The following is a 23,743-nucleotide window of genomic DNA, read 5'->3' on the forward strand; positions in this document are numbered from 1 at the left end:
CAATTCCGATGACGTTACATTCAGGAAGTAAATGCTATTTTTGAGACAAGCATGTATTCACCCTGCTGCATATAGCAAAATTAACACCGAAGAGTAGGGCATATAAACCTAACGAAACAAACAATTGTATTTACAATTAATTACACAAGTTGCATTTTATATGTGTATATCTATACTATTACTGCCAAAGATGCTAGACGTCCAAGACAAGATATGCGAAGTAAAACCATAAGGTCGGCACTTTTAATGTAACATTTTGATTTACCCGTGCCATTTATCATACACACATGTATCTTGCCACCAGGAATACCTCTCTAAAAAAACGTAGCTATAGCTGAACATCGTTCACGAGCCATCCTGATCCTGAATGCAATCAAGGCTTATGCATAAAACGGAACACAGTCGGTAACACATGTTCCCGTTACGAATACTTTTTGGGCGTACACGTGCTGAACCAGGAGAGTGCCAACTTGCCAGGTAGGCAGATGTGCAGCTCGATTCTTGTTCTTCTTATGAAGCTACCTGGACTTCCTAACTCTGTGTCTATGCACGTGCCGTTGCTTTAATAAAACGAGCCCCGCGTGTGTGCGCCGCCCTCTCAGTGACCCTGCCTGTATGCTAGCAAGGACTGTTTTGATTCGCTATTCAACTAAGTCAAGGGCAGGTTGTATCGGGAGCCCAAACTAGGTAGTGAATGAATGGGTGGTATATAATGATTTTTGCAGTAAGAACTAGTGGATTCGATTCTGCTTAACGTCTATTGCAATTACAGTCTATTATTCAGTTAATGATTATTTTAATTGTGCCTGCAAAGTAATAAACAAAAAACGCAGTCTCATGATTATCTAAACATCTCGTTTTCTAATTGTTCAGAGTCTATCTTGGAGGCAGCTATGCCATGCAAACCCATTTTCTGCTGGGCCTCCTTGAGATCACTGAGAGGGATCCTGCCTGTTTGTACAGCCAGCCTGATTCGGGGGTGTCATGTGTGGTACTCATCCTGCTCCAACTCGGGCCCTTCTGGTCGTGGTGCCCTGGGCAAAGAGCACCCAGCCACCTTAGCTGAAGAAGTAGTGCCACACACACCTGTGATGCTCAAAGAGGTGCTGCACTGTTTGAATATTCAACCTGGCCAGGTAAGCTTCAGTTCATTTACTACGTTCATCAGTTTCCTGAAAATGATGGTGGCAGATAGTTTGGGTAAATCAGCAGTATACAGATACAGGGTCCAAATTAACCAGGCTAGGTGTGGTATATTGTCTCAAATTCCTTGAGTGTGTTCCAAATATGTGTGCTTCAATAAAATGTACGAATTGCAGTTCCGTTAGCCTTAGTGTAAAATGCAATATCCCATGGAGTGAATGTGACCCTATCACCAGTGACCAGACTTTTTGGAAAGTTGTTGCCAAACTTCAACATTTATCTGCACACACACTCCTTAGTGGAGGGTATACATCGAGTCGCCTGGATGCCACACAGTACCTTCCTTGGCTTTCACTGACAGTATGTACTATGGGGACAGATGGGCATGAGTCAAAAGGCCTTCTGTTGTGGTGGGCAGTAAGGGGGGGGCATGATAGGCCCCCCTGGAGTGGCCGAGACACGATGATGCGCGGACGGGGCTAGGTGGGGGCCTTGGGTCAACAACTTAGTCAGGCTCTGTGCAACGATGAGGCTGTTGGCAGGATACTGGGTGCTGCACGCTGTCCTCAACTTTAGCACCTTGTTAGGATACTCCTCCACTGTCCGCCCATAAGCCAACTGTCCCAGCATTGCCTGCCAAGCAGTTGCTATTAAAAACAGCATTTGATAGGTTAGTTAATGTCATTTCAGACACATTGCAGTCACTTACTGTACATTGATGTGAGAAAATGAAATATGCATTGTAAGTGTAAATTGCAAGTCTAGCAATACTTGGACTTTCACTGCTAAATCTTTACACAAAGCAATCATTGACACATCAAGTTCAAACTTGATTGACAGTTTCAGTTGAAATGTCACATGAAAGGATGAGGACATTCTTTTGGCCAGTGGAGTTCAGGTTAATAAGTGCATATCAGTTTATTGTTTTGGAGGAAGCTGCACTTTGTTTGAGTTGAGCTTTAAAAGATCAGAAAGATCATTTAAACTCGTGCAGATTCTGACCTATACGCTCCAATTAATAGTATCAGTTTAACAAAATGCAAGTTAAGCTGTTTTACATGGCCTTAACTAACTCTGTGTCACTTTTGTGAATGGCTTCTAGTGAGCTTTTTTCTTTACCAATTCCAGCATATGTAAACAATTTTAGGCTATTACAGTATGAATGAACATAGTTGAAATTATTTGTCTGAGGAAGATTACAAAAAAGCCATGTGTTTCTAAGCATTCCCTAATCCATACACCACCAGTCAGTCAGTCAGTCAGACAGCTTTATGCTTTCCAATGGAGCTATGAGAGCAGGCCACCATGGCCTCATAGAGACTTAAGTGTGGGTGTCGCTGACAAGTCAATGATTGGGGCGGAGGAAAACCCGCCCCCGTTGTCAGCCAAACACTCACTCCAATCAGTCAGATTAATATTTTGATCTGCCATTGTAAACCAATCAGGCCTGCGTTGTTGCTCCTGGCAGAGGAAGTATGAATGGAGCACTTAGGGAGATGATGGGAGTCTGAGAGCAAACACTGCAATTACGCCAAAGTGGGTAAATGCAGCCTTTCAGAGCACCACTGCCTCCCACGCACGCGGTCCGGCGTAGATATCCCTCCACACAGGTGCTTGAGGCGCACTGGTGTGTGTGTGTATATATACTGTATTTCCCTGTTGCTTGTCAGGTCTAAATTAAGTAGTTTAGCCTACATTTGTCTTCCCTGTCTACAATGGAGGGAAAAAAAACAGCCACGCTCAAATCAATATGTGATTTTGTTTGTGACTGGCGCAGGCTATTGGTTCCTTTATATGGCATGCTCTTAACACCCCCCCCCCCCCCCCCCCCCCCCCCCCCCCCCCCCCCCCCCCCCCCCCCCCAGCCTTCCTCACCTTCCCATCAACCATGAATTAACCAAACTGGATTGGCCTCATTGACCATCATTGACCATTAGCTCTTAAAAGATTACAGTTCGTAGAATTCAATATCACTCTATTCACCTTGGAACGTGGTTATGCTCTGCTGGGTGGATAAACATTTTAGCCTAATTATCTTAGCCGTCAGGATGCAATTGTAGCATTTGGCTAATTGAATAATAGGCGGTGTTTGGGCCCGGAGCGTGATTATCGGCCTATTACAGGGAAGACTCCGAGACTGGGTGGCAGTTTGTGTGTTTGTGCTTGCCCTCCTCACACAAGAGCAGGTCTTGATTCCAAAGCTGAAGTTAGTTTAATAGATTGAAGCAGGAAGTGTAGCACTGAGTCTCTCCCTGAGAAAAAGGCCCATCGTCGCCTTTTAATGACATCGTTCAGGCCGTTTCTTACCCCTGTGAGCATGATAATGGGGATAGTCCCTAGCAGGGAAACACCAGAAGTCACTTATCCTAGAAACCCTCACTGTACCCTGTCGCTATGCCTGTCTTAGGAAGATGACGAGTCATGGTCTGTGTGTCGTCTAACGAGTCATCAGAACCCTCCGGAGAGGGGCTTCGTATCACTCAGTCAGGACTCCCGTTGGGCTGCGTCGTCATTCAGATCCCAGTGGTGAATCACCGTGCAATCATGCACTGGCCCTGGGGACTAGAGGAGGAGGGCTGCGTATTACTCAACCTTTCTGACGAGCTTTGATGAGTCCCTCTGTGTCATCCCCAAGTCATGCTTTGTTCTTTTATCTTAAGGTGTGTGATGAAAGGATGAAGGATGTGTTGGATTCGAATAGTTTTGAGATTTCTGAAAAACTCAGGGAACTTGTGGAAGTTACGGAACATAAAGATTTTCTTTCTTTGCCCAAAACGGGGGGGGGGGGGGGGGGGGGGGAACACACTATTCATCCAACCCTCCCTCTTCCACTGCCTTCATAATTGTTATTAGACAGTTTTTTCAAAGTGTACAGAATCTGTCTGTCTGGACCCGATATTGTTGAGCGGGGTTTTTGTCTTTGTGTTTGGTCCACCCACCAGCACGACTATGGATTTCTTTCTCCCTCATTACCAGTCCACAGAGATGGAGTGGGTGACAGTTTTTTTCCACTTGGTGGCTGTGTCATGGGTTCCCTTTCCTCCCTTCCCCTCCACTACCCTCTCCCCTCCACCTCCCTCCTCCTCCCCACCCCACTTGCGTTCACACGCCCACTCACAGCGAGAGGACATCCCAGTGGCACCACAGGTAGGAAGCGATTTGTTTGTTTGTTTTAGCGCTGCCAGGAATCCCTGGCTGTCTGGTTGTTTTGTGTCACCTTCCGCTCCATCCTCCGCTTTTTCCATCTCACCTCAGCGGTGGGGCTGGGCTGGACAGGTGACTAAGCAGTGAGTAACGGGAAGTGGAGGAATCCTCCCTTCGACTCCTCCTGTCCTCTCCTCTTCCCTCCCCTCCTCCTCTCTTCTCGGTAAAATAAAGTTCAGTCACCTGGTTGTCTAGGGAGTAGAGCCAGACTGCTGCTGCTTTAGGAGGGTGAGGTGAGGAGAGAGGTGGATGGCCTGCCTGCTTGCCTTCCTGCCTGCCTGCCAGCCAGCGTGTCTACCTGCTTGGCTGTGTACTTACAGACTCACCTCGCTCCCCCTTGTGGATTTAACATGGCCTCCCCATAGAGCACCTGCTCCTCTGCCAGTTCCTCTGCTGGTTTCACCCAACACAATACATTTGCCTGATTAGGGGATTCAATCGCTTTGCTTTATATCATTGGGTCAACCAAGGTTGTGTGCATTTTTCACAGGTTTAAAATGTCTACTTTGATGACAAAAATTAGTATTTCAGATTGGATATTTACAACACAGTGTTTCTTGTCCATCAAGGCTGAGATGGACAGATAAGTGCTCTCAGGCAAACTCCTTCATGTAAAAATAGCTCAAAACGTGACGACAAGATGCATCAAGGACTTGAAGAAAATCTAGGTGGGCCACTGCATTATTGATAGGTTTAAGGTGAGTAGGCTACATATGTATGAGAGAGGGAGCAAGGAGTTTACTCCTGGGTAAGCTCGGGGCCCCCTCTGTGGGGCCCTGCCTGTGGTTCGCTTCACTCCTCCATTGTTTTCCGGAGTACGGAGTAGTGAAAGAGGAGGCTGGTGAATAATTGATCTCTGTAATTAAACACTCCAGCTAGGGACGTGGCGGCTGATTGACGGCCAGATATTAAGCCCTTGTCTCGTAAGGTTGCAGGTGTAGTCTGGGGTTATCAGTGGCCAGAGGAGTCTCTCTCTCTCTCTCCCTGGCTCATTACTTTCATGAGTAGAGGCGTTTCATGGCGGCATGCTGGGGGCGTGGTGTGAAAGACAGTCTGGGACTTCATTAGCCAAATGGCATGGCTCTGGGTCGCCAGTGCACCAGGCGGTTAGGACCAGCAGAGCAGACAACCCCCTTGTGGGCGCTTCACCAAACACACCGTCCGGTTCCTCTCTCTGCCCGCCTGTCTGTTTGCCTGAGTGTCTGCCTGCCTTACCTGTCTGTCTGTCTGTCTGTCTGTCTGTCTGTCTGTCTGTCTGTCTGTCTGCCTTGTCTGTCTGTCTGCCTTGTCTGTCTGTCTACCTTCCTGCCTCACCTGTCTGTCTGCATACCTGCTTTACCTGTCTGTCTGTCTGCCTGCCTGTCTACCTGCCTTACCTGTGTACATGCCTGCCTTGTCTGTCTACCTGCCTGCCTCACAGTCTGCCTGCCTCACAGTCTGCCTGCTTGTCTGTCTGTGTCTGCCTTATCTCTCTGCTTGCCTGCCAGCCTGTCTGCCTGCTGTCTGTCTATCTGTCTGCCTATCTGCTACCTGCCTCTGTCTGCAGATCATGTTTCACTTGAATAACAATTTATATGGCAGGCATTAATTGGCAGGAGAATCACCATAATAAACCAGATGAGGGTATTGTTTTAAGATGATACCCTCACTGGACAGGGCTTCTACACAACAACCATCAGTGCAGTTTTGATATGTTTAGTGTTTAGTTTAGTGAGAGCACGTGGGCCTGACAGCTTGCACAGTGACACTGTTTAGGATTTGATCTCAGTCCTTGTCTTTGCGCAATTTAGACAGCTCTGTCAGTTAATAGAGGTGGTACTGGACCCAGACTAGACTGGTTTATTGATCATCATGGGCTCCACATTTGCTGCTGTTTGCTTGATGAGATGTCATCCTGTGTGCTCCTCCTCATCACATTGCTGAGGTGATGTCTTCTTCTGTGAGCGCACAGAGAGAAGTGAGGACGGACTGGGAAAGCGGGGTGAGGGCTGTGGCTATGAATGTGAGAGCTGCACCTGAAATCCAGTTTTAATAACTGTTATTTGTGCACTTGCTCACAGTCATACAAAATTGCTGAAAGTGGGAAAAATAAACAAAACAGAGTCTCTTCCAAGACACTGGAGCTGTGTTATTACTGAGGGTTTTATTACAATATTTACATTTGAGCCCTGTGAGTGAGCGTGGGTATGCTAATCAGATGTATGCCCTGTAGACAGCTAGATTGAGCGGATGACTCATCTCTGCAACATGTCCTTGATTGGGGTTTGTATGAAGGCTTGGAAACTGCATTACCTCAATGAGCTTTTAACTGTTATTGCGGTAGATCTCCATAACAAATATGTTTTTTTTTGTTTTGTTTACTGGGAAAGTAGATGGTGAAGGCTGGAGATGGGGGGGGGGGGGGGGGGGGGAAGGGGAGAGAGAGTGAGAGATTTTCACAAATATTTTCACGATCAAGGTTATTATTAATGAGTGTTTATTAAGGGTGGGGTGAGTAGGGGGTCTGGGAGAACAAGCTTCTGGCTCTGGAGGTTTGGTTGTGATTGGGGTGTGGTGTGTGTGATGAGATGGCAGGAAATGAAGTCTCCTCCTTCACTGGTCCACTCCCTTACTGTGTGAACAAAGCTTACGGTTCTCTTACTATACAGTAGTATTGATTCCATATGTATTTCCAACGGTCATACACAAATGTTTTGAACTTGGTGACATGACAGATCACGTGCGGAAATGGCCGGTTTATGGAAAAACCTGCATTTCTGGCCAGATGGCTTGTACAAATGCACACTCAGATGCAGACCTGTTCCTGTGTTGCTTCCCTTTTGCGTCATTTGGGGGACATGGAGAGCGAGAGATGGAGACACAAAGACACTGACGAAGAGAGAGTGTTACACACGGAGAGAGAGGGAGAGAGACTTCAGAGTTTCACTTCTTCCTGCATTATTTCCTGCAGCTGATATGCGGGAGGTGAAAAAAGTTTGAGGCATGTGGGTGAGTCAGCCTGCCTGATTCAGAGTGTCCTGGCCTCCACTAACTAATTGGAAACTGCCTCAGATTTAATTTAAGTGCAGTCGTTAGACCCTCTCACCTTATTGACAAGCCCCAAAAGTTTGTGAACCCTAATCTAGTTATTTCATCATTGTATGTCCATTTGTGCTCCTGGAAGCTCCCTTCAGGTGTTGACTGCGTACGTCCATCATTAGACAGGTTAGGTTTGTACAAATACTGTTGCATTAAGTTAACATAAAAGTGCTCTAAAGGTATATAAACACATTTTATTCATCCAAAGTGTCACCTTTTGTAAACGTAGGCTAATAGTGGACTCCCCAAATATTAGCCTATGTGGTATCACACACAAACATGTTAATAGTTAAAATTGACATTAATGGATGGCACTTGACGTATAGCTGAAAGGCTTGATAAATGCGTCCTTACTCTTTAGCGTATTTTATCGAAATGTCCGTGCACTTAAGTGTTGTTAGTCCTCTCGGGAACAGCAATCAGCCCCCACACAGCTCACTCTCCCATGGGAAGGAGCAAATTGATTAATTAAATACATGACTAATTTATTTATTCATGTAAAACATTGCTTAAAATAGTCAGGATGAAAAAAGAAAAATGCTCTGTGTTCTTAATGATATACGCACAATGGAGAAAAAGACTGAAAATGCAGTTACTCAGCAACACTAAAGTTTTTTTCTGTGAACTGTTAGTTAAACAGAAGATCCACAATCATAAAGAAACTGTTTGACAACTGTTTGAGTTCTAGTATTCAGCAGCATTAAATATAAATTACTACGGCTTAAAATGTGTGTCCTTGGGCTCCTGGAAGAGCCTAGTAGACAGACCTGGGTTGAATACCTAGATCGCTAGGTACGGTATTAGGATTATTATAATGGACATGATCTAGTCTAGGGTTATGGAGGAGGAAGGAGGGTGATGGGGGGGGGGGGGGGGGGGGCTGGGGTTTAGAAAGGAGGGAAGATGGGAAGGTGAGTGGGGGGATGCATTACCCCCTGTGGTGCTGGGTTACACCTGGACTCGGTCATCCTGAACGCAGGAAGAACGACATGCATATTCTCAGTCTGGCAGATGCATGGTGGGAGCAGGAAGCTGAAGCTGGTGCCCTGGTCTTCCAACCATCCATCACATACAGCACCTGTCTGCCAAACTCGGGGGGTGATGACTGCACAGATATTATAGGATCAAACTACCCATGGTCTCATTGGTAGCTGCCAAAAGCACACCTAACCCATAGTTTATATATATATTAGTCCTCACTGGTCTTCTCCTACAACAGCGTAACTATTTTCAACACTGAGGTCTTTCAGACAGGTTCCCTATCTAAAAGCCCTTCGTAGAGCTGGTAGGCTGTTGCTTAGCGATGTTTACAGTAGTAGGCCTACCTCTCTCCCTCAGTGCCCTCGGCCTGCGTGCATGTAGGAAACTGTCCTGCGAGGCTTACCATCTCCGCTTAAGTGATTGTGGCTTATTGTTTGTGGTGGTAGGTCATCTGTTTGCACTGTATCTGTGTCATTGCATGCTGTGTTCAGCTGAAGCTTCCACAGAATAAACAGCGGACTGGTATTGAAATGGCTCCTGTTTGGCTTGTAGGTGGGTCTGGGTTGACTCTTTCATCCCCTCGGTACATGCCTTTATTGTTACAGCCCAGAAAACAGGTCTGAGTCGGAGCATGTGGCAGGTGCATCATGCGGAGCCTGCATTTCACTTCAAAGAAAGTGAAACACAATTATATTATTCAAAGTCAGACATTCTGACCTTCATCTTTTAACCCGTTCTGGTGATTTCTCCTTGTGGCTCCTGGTCGCCAGGGAGTCATATTTTGTAACAATACCCACACCTTTGGGTGCCTTGTGAGTGAACCATACTGAAGTCGTAAGCTGATCTTGGGGATAGTGCTTACCCCTGAAACAAAGGGCGCTGATGAAAATTGTCTAGCTCCACGAAGCGGCTTGTCGTTCTGTCTGGAACTCCTCCCAAGCCCAACCGTACACTATAGATCACAGCTAACTTAAAAAGTAGAAGAAGCATAACTAATTCAACTTAATTTAGGCTTAGCTACAGTTTTGGATCATCAGAAATGTTGCTTACTCTATGATTCACACACTAGTGCTCTAATATATAAAACACCATGCATTTGGTGGCTCTGTACTATTGTCAGTTATCACAGAAGTCAGCAAAACTTTCATACAAAGTAAAAACTGTCCGACATATCAGTTAGGTTTAACAGTCTTGTCTGTCAGGGTTTGAACTCGTTGAGCTACTAATGCACTTAAACCCCCCTCCCCCCTCCTAACAGATACACAGACTGGTGATGGACTGATGGTGGTGATCCTGTCCTTAACTGCCTGGGGGGGGGGGATGTCTTTAATAGGGGATCTTTACACCGCTGTGATACAGACTCCCTCAACTATGAATGACCCCCCCCCCACACACACACACACACACCCCATCCATGCATTTCCCTTTCTTTCATAGCTTATTGTCAAATCAGCCTTCAACTACCGGAAGCATCTCCTTATGCACTTCTCTCTCTCTCTCTCTCTCTCTCTCTCTCTCTCTCTCTCTCTCTCTCTCTCTCTCTCTCTCTCTCTCTCTCTCTGTGTGTCTGTCTTCGCAAGGTTTTCACAGGCAGCGAGATCTTCATTTAGCTTGCCTCCCCTTCACAGACCCTAATGGACTTGGTCCCTGGCCTCCTTTGTCTTCCTTTAGTAGCACGGAATTCAGCTTCAGGAGACGAAGGCATTTCTCCCACTGCTTCTTTGCATTTTGTGAATATAGTTGTAGGATTCCGACCCAGACCCCCTGTCCTTTCAGGCATCTTTCATTAGGAGCTGCTATATATAGTTTGTATTGTTTCCTTTGCACGCCTTGTTGACAATACTGTTACATTCTCTTATCCACGAGGCTAAGTGGAGTCTTTTAGCATGGGCACCAGTGGAGCGCATAGTAATTTTGAATGGATACGCTGTATCATGTTTGACCCTGTTTCTCATTTGTTCTTGTTAAAATGAATTAAGAGGAGAGGGTCTGGTGTGGGTGTGTGTACATTCCTTTCAATCCTTTCCCTGTCTTCTCCAGTGTTCTGGAATGTTCCCTGTCTCCTCCAGCGTTCTAGAATGTTCCCTGTCTCCTCCAGTGTTCTAGAATGTCCCCCCCTTCCGCTGGCATCAAGAAACATGTCAAACCCAAATTGCAACAAAAGTATAAATTTTGTTCTTTCAAACCTGAGAGGAATCTGTTTGTCTTTTTTCTTTCTGGCATTCAACAAAGCAGTGTGACTTTTTTGGGAGAGACATGGAGAGCAGACAGTCCAGAGAGGCTGATGTCCAAGCCAGAATCCTGAGGACTGAACACATGTGGCCTGGAGTACATAATGCAACCATTCCAAACTCTGGCACGGGAGAAAAGTTAGTGTATTATTAAAGTGTACTTGAACCCTCATCGTTTAAGAGGATTTTCTCGTTCTCTCCTATTTTTCGGTCCTCCCCCGTCAGTACACAGCTGGTATGACTAACATCCTGTCTGTCTGCTGCTGAGACCCCAGTGAGACTGAGACCTTGGGTCTCTCATATAATCTCCTTCAGTTATGATGTTGGAAGATAAGTGTCAATCTATTCATGACACACAGCTAGTGTATCTGTATGTTTTTATATACCCTGCATCTCACTGTCCCTAACTCGCATATTGAATAAGCAATCTATAGGTGTGTGATGCACGTTTAATCAGTTTATTTACATCGGTGCTTCTGTTATTTAATAATAGGAAAGAATACTAGAACCAGACGCACATTCATTATGGTGAGGATGATGATAATGATGATGAAAAGACTTATCTGCATGCATTCAGTAAATCACTGCCTGTGTTTTGAGTCGCTGAGTGGCTCCAGTGAATCTCCAACCTGCAAGGCAAAAACACTGAGTTCATAGGAGGGGGGCGAGTGATGACTCATACACACTTAGAGGAGCTCACTTCTCTCTCTCTGCCTCACCTGCAGTATCCAAACATTTCCTCACCAGCTGTCATTCACTACTTCCAGAACCATCCGACACACGCAGTACACACACACAAACACGCACGCAAACACACAAACACGTGCACGCAAACACACAAACACGCACGCACACACGCAAACACGTGCACGCAAACACACAAACACGTGCACGCAAACATCCGTAAATTATTCAACTTGGCAGTTTTCCTTCTACGATGTATGCTGTATATTTAAGATACGAATACAACTTTATTGTTTATTGCTGTCAACGGCGTAGGCCATTGTTTGACGGTGTTGTTCTGCTGACTGAGAGCAGCCTGTGTGATGCACGGCAGGCATTGGCTTCCCGGCAGAATGGAGTGTTTTCTGTGGAGTCTCCTGCGCCAGTCTCAGGACAGCCTCTGTGGGAGGCCAGCCTGACAGGAGCTTTATGAGAAGGTAGGCTGGGACGGGACTTGTCGATGGCACCGCTAACATCACCCACCGTATCTGGGGGCGGTGATGGAGGGGTAAATCCCCCCCCCCTCTCGATCCCGCGCCCCCCCCCCCCCCTGTCCTCCTCCACTCTTGTTGCGAGTCCCGGGGAATGCCTGCGGTCGATATGCTGTGATTGGTGAGTCTGCCAGAGGTGGTGGGCAGTAGGCACATTACAGTCTCAATCGCACCTATGAGACAATTAACTAGGCATGAAATTATGACAGTCACCATCTCAACACCCGGGCCAGACTCTACGATCCAGGCAGATGAATTATGATGGGGGTTTTCTAGAGGCGAGCAGGGTAGGGACAACTGAGAACTGGCTTTTGAAAGCTGAAAAATCTTTAAAGACCATCTTGCACAGAGTTTATTACTTGTAATGTGAAAACAGGGAATTGGGATATACTTGAGGGATTAAAAAGTACCGAATCATTATTATTATTATTACAAAGCATTTTGGGGATACTATTTGGTGGAGAAGAGGGTGGTTTATTGATTGATTCTTGCAGAGTTAGTTCAGTCAACCTATGCTCCAGTGAGAAGTAACCTAGACAATGACCCAGATACTTTAGGCAGCTGTTTGGTCCTTGGCTATAGCTGTACTCTCACTTCAAAGGATTACCATGTTCTTGTCAGGACACGGGTTCCACTCAAGGTGGCCTCTTTGTGTTGTGTTGGGGATGGGTCTGGGTCTTGGTGTCTGCAGTGGGAGTCAGTGGGTAGGTGAAGCACAGAGGCAGTACACTTCCATTAGTGTTGAAGTTAAGTGCTCTGACGTGTTACTCCTGATGAGGATCAGCTGCAGCCGTATTCTGAGGGGAATGGTCTGAGAACCTGCTCAGTAAACATAATTTAGAAACAAACAAGAAGGTTTGACTAGCAGTTCTGTCGTGTCTTCACAAGTCCCCCCCTCTGTCCCCCCCCCCCTCTAAAAATAAGAGCCAATACCAATAATCTTGGCAGTTTTTAAAACACCTCTGAATGGGATTTGTTTTATTTGTTGTAGCTCTGCAGCATTCCATTCACAAAAGCGAGATTATCTTAGCATACAGAGTAAAACAGCCCTCTGGCAAGATTTTTTTTGAATTCCACTGGAACACAGAGACACACGCGTAGCATGTACACACAGGGGTAAGATTCAGGCCTTACCTATTCAGGTGGGTCCACTCAGGACGTGTAAAGGCAGGAGAGGCAGAAGACCACACATGTCAGCCACCATCTTGATAGCTATCAACATAATAACCTATTGACAGAGCGATAGCTTGAAGCTTTCTCCTCCTTTAGAAGCAGAATTCTGCTCTCACCTGCCATCTGGTTGGTGCACCAAGCCTTGACGTGTGGAGCCAGTGGACGGCCTGCTTGATTCTGTTTGAACTCTAGGACCCAGCTGCACATCTCTGTATGTCCTACCTGCCTACTCTTGATCAGATTAAGAAGACCCCTCTCAGTTTGAAACGAAGTAACCCAAGCACTACTCCCCCGCCCCTCCTTGTTCAGCACACACTTTACTTAATTAAAGACTGGACACGAGTAGTATAACTCATTTAGACTGTGTGCAAATGTGTGTTTAATAGATTAACGTGTATTTTTAACGGTAGTTTACAATGTCCTAATGGCCTTAACCAGTGCCAGCTGGCCGTCTGCCTCTCGTGCAGCCGAGTGAATCCATGGAGACGAGGTTACCGCTCAGCCGTGTGACCCTACAGCCAACCACAACTGCCATCATTCCTTCTCCACCATCACTACAGCAAGCACCTCTACCAGTCCTTACACATCTACCACCAGCACCTCTACCGTCCTTACACATCTACCACCAGCACCTCTACCGTCCTTACACATCTACCACCAGCACCTCTACCGTCCTTACACATCTACCACCAGCACCTCTACCGTCCTTACACATCTACCACCAGCACCTCTACCAGCCCTGACACATCTACCACCAGCACCTCTACCAGCCCTGACACATCTACCACCAGCACCTCTACCGTCCTTACACATCTACCACCAGCACCTCTACCGTCCTTACACATCTACCACCAGCACCTCTACCAGTCCTTACACATCTACCACCAGCACCTCTACCGTCCTTACACATCTACCACCAGCACCTCTACCAGCCCTGACACATCTACCAACAGCACCTCTACCGTCTTTACACATCTACCACCAGCACCTCTACCAGCCCCGACACATCTACCACCATCACCTCTACCAGCCCTTACACATCTACCACCAGCACCTCTACCAGCCCTGACACATCTACCACCAGCACCTCTACCGTCCTTACACATGTACCACCAGTACCTCTACCGTCCTTATACATCTACCACCAGCACCTCTACCGTCCTTACACATGTACCACCACCAGCACCTATTTCAGCTGTTTCTACACATTCTAGAAGGGTATACCTGTTCAGAATGGAATGCAGCATAAGGGTGCATAGCATGAAGTGTGCTGATGCGTGTGTACGGTACATGGCATAAGCATGACACACCATGCTAATGCATCGGTATCACCCAGGAATCGCCCCATTTTTTTATGTGTACCACTGTGTAATTTGTCTAGACGTGAACTTTGAGTGACAGAGGGAAACGCAAACCCAGCACCCCCCGGTGTTGCCATGGCGACGGACGCGGTGAGGAAAGCGATCCTGTCGAGGTGGATCTGTCCCACTAATGGTCTGTCTGTTAGTGTAACAGGATCTGTCAAAACTCCCCTCAGCGACATTTTAGATGCTTCACTGTAACTGACCTGGGCTGGGGAGTCACAAGTAGGATTTACGTGTGTCGTCTCTGCTGCCTTCTCTCAGGTTCCTGTCCCCCTTTTCCTAATGAACCCAACCACAGGAAGAGGACCGGACATGACCGGATATTCCATATGGTCATGGTCTACACACCAAGCAACTTTACTCATTGACAACTGCTACTTGTTTAACAGTTGTTTGGCCTAAGCACGTTCTTTCTCCTTTTTGTAAATGGCTCGGCGTTAGAAACGTGGTTGGCTGTGTGGAGATGTTACAGACTCTAGCTATAAAAGTCAAGAGGAATCCTATGGGGCACTGTTCTCAGCTCAACTGCCAACACGTTGCTGGCTCCAACTGCCACGCTCCCACCACTCCTAACTCTCCTCTCCCCTCTGCTGGGAAAGGCAGATATTACACACCCCGATGACGGAACACTCTGTCCTGGACATCCAACTGATGTGGGTGACTCTTCAGTCATCAAGTCATTGTGCATGCTGCAGGCTACATGAGCTTGCCATGCCCGCTATGTTGTCTTGTGGTGCTGTGCTGGCCACCCAACTATAATCCTGTCCAACTGCTTTAATATTAGGAAGTCTTATCTTGTTTCATCAACACTTTTAATGAGAGTGGACATGATCTGGTCCTTGTTTTAATGGACAGTGAAGGGGAGAGTAGATGAGTAGAGAGAGTAGAAGTCGAGAGGCACAGCGAAAGTGTACACAGATGGAGAGAAAAGAGACATTGCAATGTTTTATTCGGGCTGCGTTCTCTCCTGCTCTACTCTAATCCTGGTTGTCTCAGACCGACCAGTGAGAACTGTTCAGACAACCCTGTCTGAAATACCAATACGCACTAGGAAGGTACTTTTCCAGGTGAAAATGCATTAGCAGACAGCAGTCAAATCATTCAACATTGTATTTATATTCAGTCGTATTACTTTTGCAATTCTTGAACAAAGGTTTTGTGAGGCGTGACGAAGATGGTGCCAGTGACTTCTTGGCTAGTCAAATTATGACTCTCCCTCCCGCGGGTAACTGTTTAAACAGTTGCCATGCCAACTGCTATATATGATGGGATTGGTGCTAGTGCAGGGCAAGGTCAGATGAAGTCTTTTTTTTGGACTTTAGCTGCTTTAGAACAGATCTTTCAGATTTGTGTACCTTTAGTGTAATAGGATTTTAATTCTAGCTGTTAGACTCCAATTGTTCTGTGGCCATGGCCAATATGTTTTTTTTAATTAATTATTGATGTAAACAAAGAACAGTAAAGGTAGTACCTGTATGACGTAACAGCCATAACGTGCAGCAGATTCTCAACCATCTAAAACTGCAGGGGGCCGATGATTCACAGGGATGAACAATGGACAGGAATTTAGTCAATGAAATAAATGCAGATAAACTTCTAGGCTCCTCCTCACAACACATACTACTAAACAAAGTATACATGACAACTTACATGGTGTTGCTTTCTGCGAGCACCATAATGACTCACTTCAGTGTCAGTCATCATTGCAAATCCCAAGCCCATTATAACCACATGGATCAGGGTTCTGTCTTGTCCTTCTGCTAGCGTTGATGGCAGGTTGCTTAAAGAAGAAGACTCACAGGGAAGCATGGACGCTGTCCATGGTACCCAACCAGCCATGCCAAGCCTTTCTCTCTAGGCTTGTCTCCTCTGGCAAACAGACAATCAGGCGCAGTTCAATAATCAGACAACTCATCAGATGAACAAACAGACATTACTGGCACTAAGCTGAGACTTGGTCAACTTTTTGCATGTTGTGATCTCCGCATACTTCTATCATTAAAATAAGTCCCAGGGTTAATCGACAGGGAATGCCTTGTTTTCTGGGCAGTAGCTTGCATTGTGTGCCTGTTATTATGCACCATCCTCAGTGGTCAGGAATTTGATGTAGGTGTTAAATATGACTTGGTATGAATAAACACAAAGCAATGTTCTCTGACGATGTAGAAAAGTACCAGGTGCTTTATGGTACACCCTGACACACACACACACACACACACACACATATATATATATATATATATACATACAAATTCCCTCCTAAGCAGGACACCGGTGTGCCTTCAGAAGGGTACCATGTCGCTACACCTTTTCGTAAAAAGCCTTTTTTTTCTCCTTTTTTTCTTGTGCTTCTCTCTTCTCTAGTTTGTATTGAATGGCACAACAGGCAAGTTCATTATGCAAGTGAGTCATCCTGCTGGCCCACACCCCTCCTCATCTGCTGCTGTGCCCTAGGAGGGAGAGGCAAACGGCATTGATCACCTCTCCTCTCACACATGCACGCACACACCCCACCTCCAACGTCACCATCGATCGGCATGGTTCATGTGTTTTGTCGGGAACGGTAGGCATCTCCTATTGTGTCATTTTCCATCTGTTTGCCACCAACAATACATCAGTGCAGTGCAAGTCTGGATCTGGAGCCATAAAAACGTGACTGCAGTGTTTTTTTTTCTTCTTAATCCGGTCTACAGTTCTTTTACGATTTCAGTAAAACGCAACAGGAATGCATAACTATACATTTAGAAGTGTAAGGTTTCAATTGTTACCAGTTAGCCGTGACATTTTTTTCAGGGACAGACCAGCGGCTCCCTCATCTTTGCCATACCACAACCACAATGAACCCACACAATATGCTCAACAGATACAAGCTCAATACATGAAGATTGAATCCGTGAGTTACTAAACTTTTTTTCGGAGATTATTCCACAGCGGGTGAAGGCCTCCTACGTATTGAGCTGTTTGTGTGAGAAGTTCAGGCTCCTGAAACTGTAGTTTGCCGGTCACAAATCAAAAGCAAGTGACGCACACAGAGAGAGGGGGAGAGTGAGGGAGAGAGAGAGAGAGAGAGAGAGAGCGAGAGAGTATCTCCCACAAGGGGATGGATGGCGCACAGAAAATGAAAGCTCTCAGGATCTAAGGAGAGCTCTAATAAAAGCCACACCCAGTGACAGTCTTAACCCCCCTGTCCTACGCTGCCTTCAGTCCTTCTGTTCATCATTAATTGTCCTCTTCCTCCATCCAGCATCTGGCTCTAGACTGGTGGGACTATTAACTGTCTGTGAATGCACTGTGATTATCACACAGTTATTCAGCTATAAAACCTTACGCCGGAAAGTGTTATTTCCGTTTTAAAAGGCCGCTGTCACGTACAGTAGAATGCAGCAGGGCTAGGGCTAGCCCCAGTTATGTACAGTAGCATGCAGCAGAGCTATGGTTAGCCCCTGTCACATACAGTAGCATGCAGCAGGGCTAGGGCTAGCCCCAGTTATGTACAGTAGCATGCAGCAGGGCTAGGGTTAGCCCCTGTCACATACAGTAGCATACAGCAGAGCTAGGGCTAGCCCTTGTTATGTACAGTAGCATGCAGCAGGGCTGGGGCTAGCCTTCATGCTTTGGCGGTTTGTCAGTTCATCTAAACGTTGTATCCATGATTGATAAGGTCATCCTGAAGGGCTGTTTCTGCTATTTGAGAGAGATGTTTAGAATGACTCGGTGCATATTTTCACAGAGGAGATGGACCTGAAGAATGAAGAGAGAAAGAGTGAGCGAGAGAGGAAAATATGATTTTCCCTGAGAATAATCAATGTCAAATTTTTACAGGCACAGCTGCACAGCAACAGTTACCAGAGAATCAGATAGTGGCTGGTAACTCTACTGTTGTTTTAAGATTTTTGCCTCACTATTTTTTAAAGTTCTGGACTATTAAATTACACTTGAATCAATACATGAGGGGTTGATTTGAAAAGTAAAATGGGAAATTCAACTTTTTAACTTGATATTTTTTTAAGTAATTCAAGCGAACAGCCCTTTTCAAGGTGTCCCATCATCTCCCCTAGCAGATGAAAAGAGAGACAGAGAGAAAATAGAGAGACATAGACCGACAGGGGTAGGGGGGGAGGGGCTAGTCAGAGCCCGGCCTGAAGACTCCATGGGGAGATTGGCAGTCAAACTAATTGTAAATGTTTACACAGTGAGTGTGCTATTGGGATAAGTCTTTATTGTTCAGTGGCATTTTATTTGTCAGTACATATAGTGTGAAGTGTGGACGGGTGGACAGTGCCTGGGGAATAGGGGATGGAGTGCATGCAGCTAGGACTGCAGGCTTAGCGGGGAGAGATCCTAACAGGAGGGGCAAGCAGAATGACTCACATATTGACACCCAAAAGCTGTGAGTCTTCACCAGCTCTCTTGCTAGTGAAGTGTGTGTTAGGGACACACCAATCTAAACATCCAAAAAACTGTGATCACCCTCAGCATCCTTTGGGCACTTCAGCTCACAAATGTCACACACGTTTTCGCCTGTCCGCCCACTTCCTTTGCCATTCATCGTTTGATCCCTCCCCACAGGTGTTCCTAGACATGACCTTTGGGGGTGGGGGTCACACCAAGGCCATTGCCAAAGCGACCCCAGATGTGACAGTGCTGGCCCTAGACAGGGACCCCACCGCCTTCTCACTGGCCCACCAACTGGCTGAGGAGCACAAGTAAGTTCCTTACGCGTGTGCGTGTCATGCCAAAAAGCCACACACACACACAGACAGACAAAAGCACACATTATGGTACTGGACTGTGCATATGCCCCCGTCTTCCTCGTACTCCCCACATGCCCCTGATGTGTAAATGCCCTTGCACCCTAAGCCCCCTCCACCTTCTCTGTGTTTTGCTGACAGATATTCATCACTGCCTCAGCATTCTGGTTTTACAATTCCCTTCCATTCCCCCCCCCCCCCCCCCCCCCCCCACGGCTAGTTGGGGGGCCCCGCGCGTCATTTGTCAGAGCGGGGGCCCACGTCTGCGCTGGTGTGTGCGAGATGCAGCCACCCACAGAGGTTCCGCCAGATAGGAGTGGGTGGAAAACAGAGAGGAAAAGCCCAGAGAAGTTAAAGAGGAGAGAGAGAGGGTGGAGAGAGAGAGAGAGGGTGGAGAGAGAGAGAGAGGGTGGGGAGAGAGAGGGTGGGGAGGGAGAGGGTGGGGAAAGAGAGAGAGAGAGAGAGCAGGATGTTTAATAAGAGAGAGAGGGAGTATGTGCGTGAGCGAGAGAGGATAAAAAACTAGATGTTCCTAAGACCATGCCGTGGGTAGGAATCCTTTTACGTAGCAACATACAGGGAAACCTCTCCCTGCGGAATACTGCTACAGAAAGACGCCTGTGTGTGTGTGTGTGAGAGAGAGAGGGGGATGGGGAAGGAGAGAGAGAAAGAGCAGGGCATTCTGTTAGCAGCAATATACCCCTGCCATAAACCCTTCAACACCCACTCATGGTATGAGTTGAGAGAAGCTAGAGAAATCTAGCAATTAGCCAATATTATTGGAAGCCTGTATGAAAGATCCAGCCTGCCCACGCACAGGCTCCTCACAACAGGGCTGGTGAAGCTGCTCTCCTCTGGCTTCTCCCATCCTGCAGAGGCCCAGCAGAAAGCTCCGGCTCGATGCTAACTACCAAAAAGGGACTTGCAATCTGGACTTGTATAATTTCTTAGATTGCAGCCGAGAGGAGGAATGAAACGTGTGATTTTTCACTGTTATATGTTGGGATTGTGTGGTCTGGATGCGGGAGTCTCGGCCGTGACGCAGTTCTGGCGAAACAACAATGCTTTATTTACTGGCCCTGTGTTCTGGAGTATTGCTGCCGTTTTGGTTCAGCTCTGTTGGCTGTGGTCTTGTGTGTCTGGTGACCAAGCCAGGGCAGAGACCAGACGGTCACAGCTTCAAACCCAGACCTAACAAATACTTTTACTCACGCCGTCATCAAGCCAAAGAAATGGTCTTGGAAACGGTTGCAGAAAACATGAAGCAAGATGCTTTGATATCTGCCTGATATTATATCATAAGATGATTATATCATCTAAGACCATTTGATGAAACATTTCTCTTCTCAAGATCCCAATTTCTTTTTTTTTTTGCGGGTTTTTAATGAAGCAAAGTGAACGTCGGTAGAATGTGACTTGGACTATTAGTGTACAAACACTTTGTCTGTATCAAGGTTCCCAGCTGAGTCTTGACCAGACTTTGTGAAGGCCATCTCCACCCCCTCCAACACACTGACGGCAGTAAAATCACGTCAGGAATGACTTCAGCTCCGTCTGTTGAGACTGAGAGTCAACTGTGGAGTCCGACAGAACAGAGAACATTTCACAGTTGTCAATATATCATGGATGTGGCACCAAGAAATCTCAGTTTTGAGTCCAATCTTTTTTCCCCCAGTAAAATTGTCTTTGTCATTACTTGCGTATTAAGTGCACACATTATCTGTGTACTGTGCGTTATACAGAATATAAAAGTCGCCACCTATAACATCTTTAATCTTTGGGTTGTAGCGTTTTATCCATTGTATGTTGGGCAAACAGAAGCTTAACTCAGTTACCAGTGACTAGTGTTAACATCAGTCATTGTCGGGTCCTTTATTTTTAAAGCAAATTGATGTATCTTGGTTACAATATCCACAATTCACCTCTCAGTGATCAATTCATAGATCTGCAACACGGGTATTCTCTTCTGGAGGGGCAAGAAGGGAAAGACATGTCACAGCTCTCTGTTGTGGAATTAGTAACTCATCTTCTTTTTCACATCCAAAATCTCTTATCAGGTCATTAGCTTTTTAATGCTTTCTCAAGTTTCAACTTGAAAGAGGACAAAGTGAGGTTGCCCAAGTTCACATCCAGACAAAATTCAAGTTATTGAAAGGTTCTGGCCTTTGGTACTTGTGTACTTGTGAGTGTATGTTCTCCTTTTTTCCCAACTGCACATGTCCTGTAGATATTTTCATCACTGCTCCCCTGCTGAAAGCAATCAATCAGCATCTTGTCTTCAGCCTCAGTGACGCAGGCAGAGGAACCTGGCAGGTCAGCACTGGGGAATATTTCAGGCTTGATTTGTGAAGAGGCAGCACGTCACGATGGACACAGACACACACAGGCACACGCACACATACACACACATTCACTCTCACACACACAGAGAACTCTTGATGTCTTCTGTGCCCACACTTTTATCTTGGAGGAAAATAAGAGTCCAAGGAGATATTTGTGTCTTGTACATCTTAAAATAGTGAATTTGTTCAGTTTTCCTTTAACAACCTGAACCTTGAACGACAAGAAAGATATATTTGAGATCAAAGATTCAGTAGTTGTGGATGCATTTGTTTTACACAAGTAGATACCTGGAGAGTCTTTCTGGAGATACCCACACTCTGCAATAAGAGGGAGGGGAGCACTTAACTAAAAACTTAACTGTAAATTAAAATGTTTTACTTTCTTATTTATGTAATTATAGTTGATTCAAACAGTTAACTAAGCTAGCCACAGCTCTCTCTCTCTGACAGTTCTCCTCTCATCATAACTCCAGTCAGTGCTGCACTTTCCTTAGTGTTGCCATAGGCTACCATCTGCCTCCGCATCAAGTGTTGCTAAAACTAGCCTATTCATTTACAGGTCAGTTAATAGTCTGCGAAAAAAATGGTTTGACTCTATGTCTACATCACTTATATGTAATAACGATCTGTTATTTTTATTTGCACAGATTTAAACATGCAAAATTATGTGAAGTGTTATTACAAGTTAAGTTTGATTTTTGGAATGCTAGTTGTCACCAGCAAACTTTTCTGTACGTCTAAGACTTTAGTCAGAAGGTCAGCCTAATTCTTCCAGACACATTAGCTTAACAATATTCTCCTATTCCAGTGTAACTGCACCCGCCACCAGTTCCCATAACAAACATTTACAGTATGTGAAGGTTTTATAGAAAAGCATTCCTCTTTTATTCTGTGATGGTATAAGTTTAGAATTATGTAGTGGGTTGCAACAACTATAAATAGCTCAATTCTCTTAAGCAATTATAAGCCCACACTCGGACTTCATAACACAGTGCTGAAACTTGTCTTCCTGAATAATACAGCATCTTACATAAGGCGCTGATATATCCAGGCTTGTGTCTAAGCCACATAAAGACCTTAATAATTAAAAAATATTATGTAAGTTTTTTGCATATGTTTAAATTCTGCATTGGTATCAGAGGTCAACCTTTGACTGCTCAGGGGCAGAGGGACGCGGCGCTCCTGAAACAGCTCTGGATGTAGCTTCAGCGTGTCCATGTACTGCAGAGAAAAGTACTTGGAACTGAAGTGTAATGTGTGGTGGAAATGTTGTGGTTGTGTCTGTAATGCTTGTCAACCCTCCAGTCAGGGGTAATGTGGTTGTGTCTGTAGTGCTAGTCAACCCCCCAGTCAGGGGTAATGTTGTGGTTGTGTCTGTAATGCTAGTCAACCCTCCAGTCAGGGGTAATGTTGTGGTTGTGTCTGTAATGCTAGTCAACCCTCCAGTCAGGGGTAATGTTGTGGTTGTGTCTGTAATGCTAGTCAACCCTCCAGTCAGGGGTAATGTTGTGGTTGTGTCTGTAATGCTAGTCAACCCTCCAGTCAGGGGTAACGTTGTGGTTGTGTCTGTAATGCTAGTCAACCCTCCAGTCAGAGGTAATGTTGTGGTTGTGTCTGTAATGCTAGTCAACCCTCCAGACAGGGGTAATGTTGTGGTTGTGTCTGTAATGCTAGTCAACCCTCCAGTCAGGGGTAATGTTGTGGTTGTGTCTGTAATGCTAGTCAACCCTCCAGTCAGGGGTAATGTTGTGGTTGTGTCTGTAATGCTAGTCAACCCTCCAGTCAGGGGTAATGTTGTGGTTGTGTCTGTAATGCTAGTCAACCCTCCAGTCAGGGGTAATGTTGTGGTTGTGTCTGTAATGCTAGTCAACCCTCCAGTCAGGGGTAATGTTGTGGTTGTGTCTGTAATGCTAGTCAACCCTCCAGTCAGGGGTAACGTTGTGGTTTTGTCTGTAATGCTAGTCAACCCTCCAGTCGAGGGCTCTTCTTACAGTGTTCCCATGTGCTGTTAGTCTGACCATAGCAGCACATGGGAAATAACCAGGAGCTTGTTCTTATTTACACAATCTGTAAAATGATAAAAGGCCTAAACAAGTCCACTTAAGACAAAGGTAGGGGACTTGGACACTATTTCACACTTATGATGTAGTATTTGATAGTGGAAGACAAACAATCCTTCATCTCCCACAGAATGTGAACACACACCGGTGCAGGGGTCAGTGGAACACACACCAGGGTGTCCCCTTTTATCCAATCTGGATA

The 23,743-nt window shown here is 45.9% G+C and overlaps 1 protein-coding gene across 4 annotated transcripts in view; it reads left to right on the forward strand.

The window, feature by feature from the left end:
• Window positions 1-23: 23 nt before the first annotated feature.
• Window positions 24-23,743, forward strand: part of mettl15 (methyltransferase like 15) — a 34,490-nt gene continuing 10,770 nt past the window's right edge. The window contains exons 1-4 of one of the 4 annotated variants that reach the window (XM_047042110.1): window positions 1,054-1,136; window positions 16,753-16,951; window positions 17,182-17,281; window positions 18,958-19,094. In XM_047042110.1, the coding sequence (XP_046898066.1) occupies window positions 16,884-16,951; window positions 17,182-17,281; window positions 18,958-19,094 (305 nt within the window). In that variant the 5' untranslated portion in view covers window positions 1,054-1,136; window positions 16,753-16,883. The other 3 variants (XM_047042108.1, XM_047042109.1, XM_047042111.1) reach the window with 3 other exon arrangements.

Source organism: Hypomesus transpacificus, chromosome 19, assembly GCF_021917145.1.
Source record: "Hypomesus transpacificus isolate Combined female chromosome 19, fHypTra1, whole genome shotgun sequence".
In the NCBI taxonomy this organism is placed as follows: domain Eukaryota; kingdom Metazoa; phylum Chordata; class Actinopteri; order Osmeriformes; family Osmeridae; genus Hypomesus; species Hypomesus transpacificus.